Source organism: Petaurus breviceps, unplaced genomic scaffold (assembly GCF_028583685.1).
Source record: "Petaurus breviceps papuanus isolate PSGF00001 unplaced genomic scaffold, PetGlider_PUasm1.0 90730, whole genome shotgun sequence".
In the NCBI taxonomy this organism is placed as follows: domain Eukaryota; kingdom Metazoa; phylum Chordata; class Mammalia; order Diprotodontia; family Petauridae; genus Petaurus; species Petaurus breviceps.
The window spans coordinates 11,488,364-11,500,790 of record NW_027187324.1 but is presented as its reverse complement, the minus strand read 5'-3'; the positions used below and the strand labels follow the sequence as shown (position 1 = coordinate 11,500,790).

Genomic DNA, 12,427 nt, shown 5'->3' with positions numbered 1-12,427 from the left:
GAATTTGAGTTTTGTTACAATGAAGAGTACTATATTAAATGATAGTCTAGCTGTTTTATCCTCATCGTGTTTCCTGTATTATATTAGGTGATATTTACTGTTCTTTATCCTCCCATTTAGCATATGTCTTTTTCTTGATTAATAGGATGGAAAAGTTCCTTTTTTATTTCTCGCTGTGATTTGGTACAGTTAATTATTGTTTGGTTCATTTATTTATTTAATAATAGTGATAATGGTTTAATTGTAATTGGTCATTACTTTTCAGATTTCTTTCTGTGAAGAAAAATACCTTCAGATGGTATTATGTGCTTTTCCTTCTTTCCAGTGTGTTGCATTGACTTTGGGGGTTTATATTTTTAAAATATATAATGGATTTGTAAGTAAGTATGGATAGACACAGATATAGGTATATATAAATGTGTCTATAATTTGAATTTTCATTTGACTTTATTGACAGTTTTTACTGGGCCAGATTAAAATGAAAATATTTGGTTTCTAAGATTAAATAAAAAATTCAGAAGCATTTAAATCTAAGTCATTTTGAAAAATTTTTGCTTAGTTCCTATAAATTAACAGTTCAGTTTCTTTAAGAAAAATAAATACTTTAAGTGGTTCTTCATCTGTCTGCTGTGATAATATCAAATAGTATTTTACCAGAGAGTATTAGTTTTATTGTCATTAAATATCTAATTAAAATGATTTTCTTTTTTTTAGATATTATTTTTCTTCAGGGAACTGATGTTATATTTAAGGTGGCACTCAGTCTACTAAGTAGCCAAGAAGCCCTTATAATGGAATGTGAAAATTTTGAAAACATAGTGGAATTTCTTAAAAACACAATACCAGATATGAATACATCTGAAATGGAGAAAATAATTACCCAGGTAAGAAGGAAATTAAAAAAAAAACTGACATCAGGATTTTTTAAAACTAGAACTCCCAGTGAGGAAGCTGGCTAGCCCTATCATCAATTCATCAATGCAGATCAATGACTCTTTTATAACTTAGAGCCTTAAAACAGTTGACTTCTCCAGGGTCACACAGACAGTATATGTTAGAGATGGCACGTGAACAAGGGTCATCCTGACTCTAGAAAAATGCAAGTTGGTAGTTTGTATAAATGTTTCTCTGCTGATGATCTATAAGGGTGTGGAACCTAGGTATCTCATTAATTAAACAGACCTTCTTATAATCATATAACAAATCTTAGCTTTGATCTCATGTCAGAGTAATCCTAGGGGGCATATATTCCTGTGTTTACCCATTCACCTTGTAAGTTGAATTTTTGCTTTTCTTGGCTCTTGGAAGAAGCCCTTTCTCTACCTCTCCAACCACTAGTGCCAAAGGTTCTTTCCCTCATGCTCTCCTTATCGTCACCTTTGTTGCCTGGGTTTAGCACATATTGTAGAAAAGTCAGGTCTAGTTGAAGTCCCCAACCCATATCACAAAAAAATTATAGTTTTAGAGCTGGAAATCATTCTCACAATTATACAATTCCCTTTATACTACATTGAGGACTCTAGGAAATGACTTTGGCTCTCATTGATTCAGAAGCCACAAATGTAACAATAGTGAGTGTCCTGGATGAAGGATGCATGGTCACATACTGGAGGGAAAAATACAAATGGATCATTCATAGATGTATTAAGATGAATATGTTATGATATAGGATTTTATGTACCACCATTTGTATTAAAAAAAACCATGGTAATTTAATTTATGGGGCCTGCAGAATTTTGAGTGGTTAAAAATAGGTATAATTTTTCTGTATATGTTTAATTTGTGTAATGTGTACTTCATAAGACTGAACCATAGAGCCCAATTAAGATGGTTAAGAAAGCATGAGTATAGTCCTTTTGGGAAGGACACCTTAAAAGTTTACCCATTTAGGTGTGTAAGGATAGCTAGGCACATAGATAACTAGACATTTAGGTCACCCTAACTAAATATAGAATCAAGAATTTATAAATCCACTTGGATCAATAGCTGCATTGTGATGAGGTCCTCTACAGAGAAAAAGCTGCATCTCCTGTGATCTGGTTCTGGGCACAGAATGATAATGAGTTTTGACAGTGACAGTGCTAGGAAAAACTGTTTACCTCTGGGAAGTGAGGAGCCATGAACGCAGGTGGTCCTTGTCAAGAAAGGCCATGAGAAGAGAGAAGCACTATGATGTTTCTGGCTGTGAAAGAACAAAGTCCTAGAGAGGTGAACCATGGGCTGAGGTGCCTAACAGTTGGGAGGGAGACAATTCCTACTTTTTATTCGTACCTTTTCATTATTTCCCTTGAGATTTTAGATGTTTTATTCTTCCAAACAAATTTTGTTTTTCTTTTGTTTAATTTTATAAAATACCCTTTGGGTAATTTGAGTAGTATAGCACTAAATTTAAATTATTTTAGGTAGTAATGCTATTTTTATTATGTTGTAATGGTTCAACCACAAGCAATTAATGTTCCTCCAGTTATTTACATTCTGTTTTCTTTAATTGTTATCGAAAAGAAGTAATTGCAAATTATATTTTAATTGCAATTTGTAATTGTATTTCTAGAAGTCTTGACTATACCTTGGTAGATTGACTCCCTGATATTTAATGCATTTTGCAGTTATATGATCTCTGAATCCTATGCACCATGTGAAGTTCATAGCATATAGCCAGTCTTAATTCACAGTCCTCTTCTCACAGGTTTTTGAGATGGACATTTCTAAACAGCTTCATGCATATGAGGTTGAGTACCACGTGCTACAAGATGAACTGCAGGAGTCCTCCCCCCATTCCTGTGAGGAGAGTGAGCCTCTGGAAAAGCTAGAGAAGGCTAATAACCAGCTGAAGAGACAGAACATGGACTTGTTGGAAAAATTACAGGTAAGTAGTTAAATATTAGTTTAACTTACTTAGAGCCTACTTCAAGGATGGGGAACCTGCAACCTCGAGACCACATGTGGCCCTCTAGGTCCTCAGGTGCAGCCTTTTGACTGAATCCAACCAAGCTTTACAGAACAAATCCTTTTATTAAGGTTCTCACCCTTGGCCTAGTCCGTGCACAGCTCTCTGAGCACTTTGGAGAGATACAAATGAACTCACTTCAACAAATGCTTATAAAGTGCCTACTATACATGTGCATAGAACTTAACTGAATTTTGTGGAGGATACAGAAAAGCTAATAAAGTGTAAGTGATCACTTTTCTTTGGTAGCTTCATCTCTCCTTGGTGTAAAAGGTATATCCAGGCAGACCAGTTATCTAAGAATACAAGGCAGTATATGAGTAAGAACTTGAATGAGTGGTACTGACAGGAAATTCTAGAAGAGTTCAGAAGTGGTAGGTGTCAGTGTTGACTAGAATATTTGGAGAGAAAATAGGCATTGAGCATGACTTAGAACAATGAGTAGGATATTGTCTAGAGGGAAAGAATGAGGGTCAGGTATATTTAATATGTTTTTAAAAGTCATAATTAGTCACTGCATTGATTAGAGTTTGGAAGTCTTTCAGTATTGTTTTCTTCTAGATTATTCCTGTAGATAATCTCCCTCTGTCTATTGGCTGCTTCTCTACTGCTTACAAACACTCCTGTATCTCCCCAAGTTTAAGAAACCCTCACTTGACCCATCGCTCTCTCCTATATCTCTTGTCCCTTTTCTGTTTAAACTCTTTGAAAAAGCTCTCTACAATTGGTGCCTTTGCTTCTTTTCCTCTTCCTTCTTAACTCTTTGCATTCTGGCTCATGACCTCATCAACTGAAACTGGTCTCTTCAAAGTAATGATGCATTGATCACCAAATCTAATGGACTTTTCTGCATCCTGATCCTTCTTGACCTCTCTGCAGCCATTGCCACTGTGGATCATCCTCTCTACTTTATAATCTCTTTTCTTTAGATTTTTGAGACAGTATTCTCTACTGCTTTTCCTCCCACCTGCCTTCTCAGTCTCCTTCGCTGGGTCTTTAAGCAGGTCATGTCTGTTAAATGTGAATGTCCTCCAGGGCTCTGTCCTGAGCCATCTTCTCTTCTCCAGTTATACTGTTTCACTTGGTGATCTCATCATCTTCTGTGGCTTCTGTTATCATCCCTATGCAGTTGATTCTCAGATTTGTCCAACGCTAACCTCTGTTGTGTTTGTCCTTTGTTCCTCAAGAGTCCCATAACATCAGGGAGATGATAACGTGACTTGCAGTTGTCAGAGTCATCTGGGTCTAGTGGCTAGGTATTGATTGGGATGACTGGAGATGGCCCAGGATGTAATGGTACCCTTATCTCCAACTGTCTGTTAGATACCCCTAACAGGATATTCTATAGACATCTTAAACTCATCATTTCCAAAACTAAACTCAAAATTTTTCCCTTCAAAAATCCTCTCTTTCTAACTTCCCTTTAACTGTCCAGGTTACCACCATACTCACAGTCACCTAGGCTTCCAACCTAGGTGTCATCCTCACCTCTTCACTAACTCCCCATATCCAATCATTTGGCAAGTCCTATCATTTATACCTTCTCAACATCTCTTGTATATGTCACCTTCTCTGCTCTGACACTACATGATCCTGGTGCATATCCTTATCACCTTACATCTAGATTATTTCATGAGTAGCTTGCTAATTAATCTGTCTCTCATCTCTCCCTACAATAGTCCTTCTTTCTCTCAGTTATCAAATTCATCTTCGTAAAGCACAAGTCTGATCATATCATTCTTTATGTAGTAAATTCCAGTGGTTTCCTGTTTCCTCCAAGATCAAATATAAAATTCTTGTCTTTAAAAACCCCCTAGAACCTGGCTCCTTTCTTCTTTTTCAGCTTCTTTAGGTTGGATGACTCTCCCCCCGCCCGTGTAATCCATTGACACTTGTCTTCTTGCTGTTCTTTGAACAAGATAGTCCATCTCTGACCTCTGGGCATTTTCACTGGCTCTCTCTCCTGCTTGGAATGCTCTCTTTCGCTTTGCTTCTGCCTCCTGACTTCTTCAGATCTCAGTTAAAGTCTCACCTTCTGCAAGAAGCCTTTCTCAATCCCTTGCCCTTAGTGCTAGTGCCTTTTCTCTGTGCTAGTGCCTTTATCCTCTATATTGTGTATGCACATAGTTTTTTCAATGTTTTTTCCTCCATTAGACTGTAAACTTCTTGAGAGCAGGGACTGTATTTCGCCTTTCTTTGTATGCACAGTGCTTTGCACAGTGCCTGGAACATTGTATGAACTTGATAAATGCTAACTGAGAGTGGGGAGTTGAAGATAACACCTAGGTTGCAAGCTTGCATGACTGAAAGAGTGATGGTACTTTCAATATAATAAACAAGTTTGGAAGAGGGGATGGTCTGCTAAGAGAAAGATGATGAGATCAGTTTCAGACATGTTGAGTTTAAGATGTCTATGGAACATTCTGTTTTTAGATGTCCAGTAGGCATTTGGAGAGAGAATCCATTAGAAGAGAGATTAGGGTTGGATAATTAGATCTGAGAATCAGTAGCATAGAGATGATAATTAAATCCATGATAGCAGATGTATGGAGGGAGGGTTCTGAGCAGAGCTCTGGGGGACATCCCCTGTTGATAGGCAAGACCTCGATGAAGCTCTAAGAAGGGAGACTGAGAAGGAATAGTTAGGCAGATAAGAGGAGAACCGAGAGAGCAGTATCATGGGAACCTACAGAGAAGAGAGATTTTCCTTCATCTTCGACAAAGAGTTGGCCATTGTGCTTGCCAAGGCTAATCCCTCTGCTGTCTTTTCCAGCATATTGCATTCTCATTAGTCATCATCTACTAATACTATTTGTAACAGAGTTAAAATAGAATCCTTCCCAATAAAATCAGGAGTGAAACAAGGACGTCCATTGCCACCATTTCTTTTTGTCATAGGACTAAAATGTTTACTACATTAATAGGTAAGAAAAAGAAATGAAGGGAGTAAGCACAGATAAAGAATAAACAAATTACCACTTTTGTATATATTAGATAGTATACTTAAATAACCCTTAAGGGTCAACTAAAATTAATTGGAACAATAACTTTAGCAAATTTACAAAATATAAAATAAATCCACAAAAATCAACAACACATATATATCTATGTCTTTATCTATCTGTCTGTCTATCTCTCTGTCTGTCTGTAAAACAAGTGAAGCCCAGAAAGAGATAAAAGAAGTTCCTCTTGAAAACCCTATAGAATATATCAAATACTTGGGAATCTATCTTACAAGATATACATAAGAATGATATAAATACAATTATAAACAACTATTTATAGAAATAAACCTAAATAATTGGGAAAATATTAATTGTTCATGATTAGGACTAACCAACATAAAAATGACAGGCAATAAAATTTATCTAAATTTATTTACTTATTCAATGCCATACCAAACTACCAAAGAATTTTGTTGTGTAGAAGTTTTTCAGTCATGTCTGACTCTTTCTGACCCCTTTTGGGGTTTTCTTGGCAAAGATATTGGAGTGGTTTGCCATTTCCTTCTTCAGCTCATTTTATAGATGAGGAAACTGAGACAAATAGGGTTAAGTGACTTGCCCAGGGTCACAAAGCTTAGTAAGTGTTTGTGCCTAGATTTGAACTCATGATAATAAGTCTTCTTGACTCGCAGCCAGGCACTCTATCCACCGTGCCACCTAGCTGCCCTGATAAAGAATTACTTTATAGAATTAGAAAAAATAATAATGAAAGTCACATGGAGGGGGAAAAAGATAATAAATATCAAGAAAGATATTTGAAAGAAGGGGACCTCATTGTGCTAAATCTCAAACTATATTGTAAAGCAGTTATTAACACAATTTGGTCTTGGTTAAAAAGCAGAGAGATTGATCAGAGTTGATGTGAACATGATTCCAGGAAGAGAGGGAGGATATGAGAGGTAGGTGCAGGAGAAGGTACATACACAGTGGCAAAGTAAATGAATGAAAAACATTTATGATATAGCAAGCACTCGGGATGCAAATAGAAAAATCAAGATAGTCTGCCCTCAAGGAGTTTTCTCATAGGGTAGACAACACACAGAGGAAATTTCAACTGCAAAGCTCATGAGAAGGTATCATGATCCTTAGATGCAACAACCAGATAGATAAAGTGTTTTCTTTGGTGCTATTTCCATTGATCCTATCGTATCATATCCTTCTCTGAAGTTTAAACATTTGACATTGCCAAGGACTTTGGTGTTAGAACTTTGGTTTTTTTTTGGTGTCTTCTGGAGCTGTGATGGCTGTAGGGGCTGCAGTACCCCTGCAAAAGTAGCTCCAGGTTGAAATCTGTGGAAATTACTTCCCTGTATGTTGGTTTGAGATGTTGGCCTGGCTGGAAGCAGGACCACCAGACTGGGGATTTGGTTGCTCCTAAGGCTCTAGGCTTTATCTGTCATTTAGTGACAGTTAATCAGTAGTTGACGTATTGGTGGTGAAGAAAGCGACCTCTTTTCCATGGTGATTGTTCCCCTCAGTGATGACTGATGACCCAGGGATGGAAGCAAAACTAGGGTCTGAGGGATACTGCTGTTCCCAAGGCTCATTGGTAGTGTCCTGGAGTAACCATATCAGGATCTAAGGGAAGGTTGTAGTGATTGTGTTTCGACTTGCCTGGCACATTGTTGCTTCTGTCTACTTGTCAGATTGCCTTGCTGCTTCATTTAAGGTGGCTTGCCTGTCCTGTAGGTTGCATTGGTTTCCTGCGTGACTGTGGAGAACATGGCCAGGGCATAGAGAGTGAAGTATAAAGAGGGTCTTCCTGAAATAGTTGACCTATTGGTAGTCACCAATGAGGACAGCAAGGTCCCCAGGGCATAAGCTTTGGAGATGAAAGGGTTAAAGCCTCTAGGTTATGGTCTGTGGTTTGGGCATCTAGGGGTTGATGAGGTAGTGGAGAAGATGTCTAGGAGTAAAGCACTTGTGGCAAGATTATTTCATTTTTCTCAGTAAAATAAAAGTGGAGGTGAGAGTTTTTTCTGAGAGGTTAGAGGAAGAAAAGTGGGAGGTTTGAGAGAAGAGAGCTTTGAATAGTTTCTGTGGAGAGTATAATAGGAAATGAATCAGGAAAGAGTAAAAGGATTGCCTTGAAATTGTGAGGACTCATTTGTAATTAGCCTAAATTTATAGTGGACTCAGTCAACATAGTTCAAATAGAAAAAAAAGAAGCCAGTCTTAAAATTAGGCATGTGTATGTACTTAACTATAGATGAAAACAGGTATTACCATAGCATTATTCTAAATTGTACTCATTTATAGACAAAATCCCCACAAGGTTCATTCATCACCAGAAACCCTCTGCTATAAGACAGAAGTGATTACCAGACAAGCATCAGTAAAGTATGCTGCCTTTTCTAGAATTGTTATTATACAGTGCTATAGATAACATAGCCCATGCAGTGTCTTCAAGAACGTACTAGTCCTACACCCCAAGTACAATTAAAATGATAAAAGTGGGCCCCTGAGAGTGGATCTGGGCATGATTTACTTCATTTGGTTAGGCTTTTCCAATGCAAGGATGTAATTACATCAAAAATTAAATTTAAAAGAAGCTTTAAACATCCTTTCTGGAATCCCAGAACACATTCAACAGAAGGTATGCATGACAAATCAAATTGTTCAAATACCTTTGCAAAATAATCATCAGATTCCCTGTAGGTTTGGGGATCACTAGAAGACTGAGCCAGATAGCCAGTTTCCTGAGGAATGAGGAAGAATGGGTTGGAGTCTAGTGGATGACTTTGGCAAGGCTTTGGACCAGGTTATAAAGATGATTGGAGAAGGCCTCGAGGAAAGGGAAGTTGCTGAGTGACAAAGGCAGAAGTACAATCTTGAGCACTAAGGAGGAAGAAATGTGCCTACTCTCTCTCTGGCCTAGTGTTTCAGATCATGCGGGAGAAAGATCAACCTGTACTGCACAGGATAGCCATGTTTGCAGTGTTTTCTGGAGAAAGTCAGATTTTTGTGAACCTGAAATCTCTAGGAGGAAGAGGGAAGAGGCAGGAAAATTCCAAACACTGTGCAAGAAGGGAATGAGCCGGCAGGGCAATTGAGCCAAACTTTTGGGTTGGTTAATACCTGGTGATTGGATCCTTAAGGTTAGACTGAACCTCACCTGTAGAGCCAACTTGGACTCTGTATACCAGAAAGATAGGAAGTGAGGTGCCCCTAGGAGAGAACTTAGACGTGGAATATGTACTTGGCTCCTTGCATCTGCTGGTTCTGATGCACCAGTTGTCCAGGGCTTCTAGTGCTTCTTTCTGGCTCTGAGGGGCTCAGATCTTTCCTTGTCTCTGAGGTGGAAGTCCTCTTGGCTTCTCAGTGTGTGTTTCATAGAGGCATTATACATAATGAACTTAAGATTTGGTTCCTTGATGAAATTACCTTACTAAATGAATGGGTTGGGCTAGGTGATTTGAGTCTTTTTCCAATTCTAACATTTTGTAATGCCAAATGTTGCCAAGTATCTGTGTATATACATATATATATATATATAGTTTATATAACATATGTGTGTATATTTAAAAATTTTTTAAACAGGTGGCTCATGCTAAAATCCAGAGCTTAGAATCCAACCTTGAAAATCTTTTGACTCGAGAGACCAAAATGAAGTCCTTAATCCGATCCCTGGAGCAGGAGAAACTGACCTACCAGAAGACGGTGGAACAAATCAGGAAGCATTTGCCAGCAGATGCCCTGGCTGACTGCGAACTGCTCTTGAGGGAAGTGAACTGTAACCCAAATAATAAAGCAAGAGTAGGAAACAAGCCATAATTTAAGAAGCGCCACCTCAGCAGGCAGTGCCATGTAAGAGGCTGGAGGAAAGGAGCTGTGTGCATGTTGCTGACAGCCTCGGGAGATTCAGTGGAATAGAGTCCCCTACAACTGGTTTGGAATATCCAGTGGTACCAAGCGGGCCCTTAATGCCATCTGCAAACCCCAGCTATTAAGAACATTCGTGCTGGGTCTTTTGCTGCTGTTATTGATTGTGTACATAGACATAAAGGGAAATTTTAACAAAAAATTCATGCTTTCAGATAAGACAAGTAGGTGTATATTTAGAGCAAATTAAAAAAAAAGTAAACCACCAGGGGAAGAAAAAGCAAAACTTCCCCATACACATGTGAAATCTTTTTTGTCTTTTTAGTGAAATAAAGATGTTGTGTCTTTATATATTGAATAATACTTGAAGAAATGAATGTATTTTTTCTCCAAAGAAAACAGCATGTTTCACTTTTTTGTTGAAAATCTGTGTAAATGCATATGTGCCTGTCACAAATTCTACTGACTTGTTTATGGGAGGATTGTGACTGTGACTGACAGTCACTTTCATGTGACTTTTCAGGGAATGTGGTACATATCCATACCTGCCTGTTAGGTGCCATCTTTAGCATGTTGCTTCTACATGCATGTTCACTCGGGGTAGGTATCATTTTCTAGCAGTGTGACTAAATAAAACAAAAAGATGTTTTACCTGGAATGCCCAAGGTAAGGGGAGGAGTTTGTAATTATATGGTTAACTGGACCAATGTTGACAGCCAAACTGGGTCAATGAGGCCACAAGATAGCATCCACTTTGGAACCTTAAATGTCTAGCCTGTCTACATTTGTTACTCAAAGTAACCTGGTAATTGTGAACTTCGCCTTTACTTGGTGCTATGTAAAAGACAGTCACTAACAAGGATTTACTTTCTTCCTCTTCAAATACATTTCAAAATTCCATTTTTGTTCTAATTGCTTTGAAGAAGGTCTGAGAAGAAGTAAACTCAAATTTTCTTTGCCAGCCATACTTGGCTTTCTACAAGTGCCATGTTGTAATAATATGTTATTTCTTTTCACAGTTGACAGAATTAAATAGAGTATGATGCTCTTCCTTTTTCCATGTAAAATTTTGCAAAACTGTGAACTGAATTAGAACAAAGTTCTTTTTAAAATCTCTTAATGGGTAATAGGAAATGTAGCCTTATGCCCGTCCCAGGACTAAATTCTAAATTCTGACTCCCAGCATTTTATCCAAGCACAAATAAACTATGTAGATCTCCAGCCATACAGCATATATGGAAGGAAATTAGTCAGACTTTAATTACAAACCCTGCCTCTCCCCCCACATACATTTCTCCATATAAAGAAACAATTCTTAAATAGCCTCTACAAAGGAGACTCAATATAGTAAATGATGAAGCGTTCTTTGCTCTTCAGCAGTACTTAGCACCTCTGCTTTTTAAAAGTACTTTTATGTAATCGCTGACTCGTCTGGACTGGCTCTTCAGTGAGAAGTTTACCTTTCAATGGACAGTAGAATACTAAGAAAGAAAAGTACTGAAACCCAACCACCTCTGAACCTTGTTGGTGCATTATTGTCATGAATCCGATTACAATCCTACCTGTGCTGTAGTAACTGACATTGTTTGTTTTTGTGTTTCTGAAGAAAAAGTCTTATTAATAAAGTTACATGAGTTAAAGTTCTCTTTCATTAGATGGAAAAGCTAGGTACCTTAATGAAATCTGGCCAACCAACTGATTGCTTCCTGTAGAATATTTTATTGGAGCAGAATAATTTCTCTGGCAGTAGAGAGGTTTTCTTCCTATCTTGAATGTAACAAATGCATTGATAGACTACATATATTTCTGTTCTGCCCTGGTACCAGGATTTATCTAATGTGTATAGACACGGAAAATGATTAATGCCTAGGGAAGCTAAGGAGAAGGATACTCTGTGGTTTGGTTTAAAATGAATTGTAGTCAACATGTCTGTAAGAGAGAAAGCCCTTGGGAACTTGCAGTCGTCCGTACAGTGTTCAGAGATGAAAGTGACTCAGACACTCTCTGAAAATGAACCTTTTTTCCTCTTTGTGATTTTTTAGGTTGCACCAGTTGTGCTCTGCTCTTTGTTTTATCTCCATCAAGTTAATGTAGTGTCTGATTAATCTCCAATAAAGGCATCGCTGCAGTTTCTTTCCATGGCCTGGTGGATCTGTTTTTCATTTTGGGATGGGGGAGTTCATGGTCAAAACCTTTTAAAAGGTCTCCAAAGAAAAGGAATTTACTATTTAAAATCAACTTAGTTAATTCTCAGTTGTCCATCGTACTTCAAGCTGAAGCATAGCTTTTAAAAAAGCAAAACAAAAAAGAATGTTTTTAAAGGGAACCCCTTGAACTGCTTTAGGCTTAACTTTTTCAATTTTCCTATACCTCTACTGAGGTACAAAAAAAGAGAAGAATGAAGAGATCAAACTTGCACAGTAGCAGAAAGGGTGGGTGGGTGGGGGAAGGGGCTGGATGATTCTCAAATTAAATCTGCTTCTGTGTAATCAAGGCTTGAATGTCAGACCTGCTGTTAGCAATAATATGTGATGTGTTTTTGTAACATGTCTCTTTCAGGAAATTGTCAAACATATCCCTCATTTTAATAAAAATGTGCTATTCATTCTCTCTTAATTTCTGGGACTAAAGGCTTTAAATGTATAATACCATA

At 37.7% G+C, this 12,427-nt stretch overlaps 1 protein-coding gene across 3 annotated transcripts in view; it reads left to right on the top strand.

Moving 5' to 3' along the window:
• TBC1D4 (TBC1 domain family member 4) overlaps positions 1-11,915 on the top strand; it is a 222,076-nt gene extending 210,161 nt beyond the window's left edge. For all 3 annotated transcript variants that reach the window (XM_069066800.1, XM_069066798.1, XM_069066799.1), the window contains 3 exons: positions 715-884; positions 2,687-2,866; positions 9,493-11,915. In XM_069066800.1, coding sequence (XP_068922901.1) covers positions 715-884; positions 2,687-2,866; positions 9,493-9,726 — 584 coding nt within the window. In that variant the 3' untranslated portion in view covers positions 9,727-11,915. The remainder of the gene's footprint in view (positions 1-714; positions 885-2,686; positions 2,867-9,492) is intronic.
• Positions 11,916-12,427: the final 512 nt, after the last annotated feature.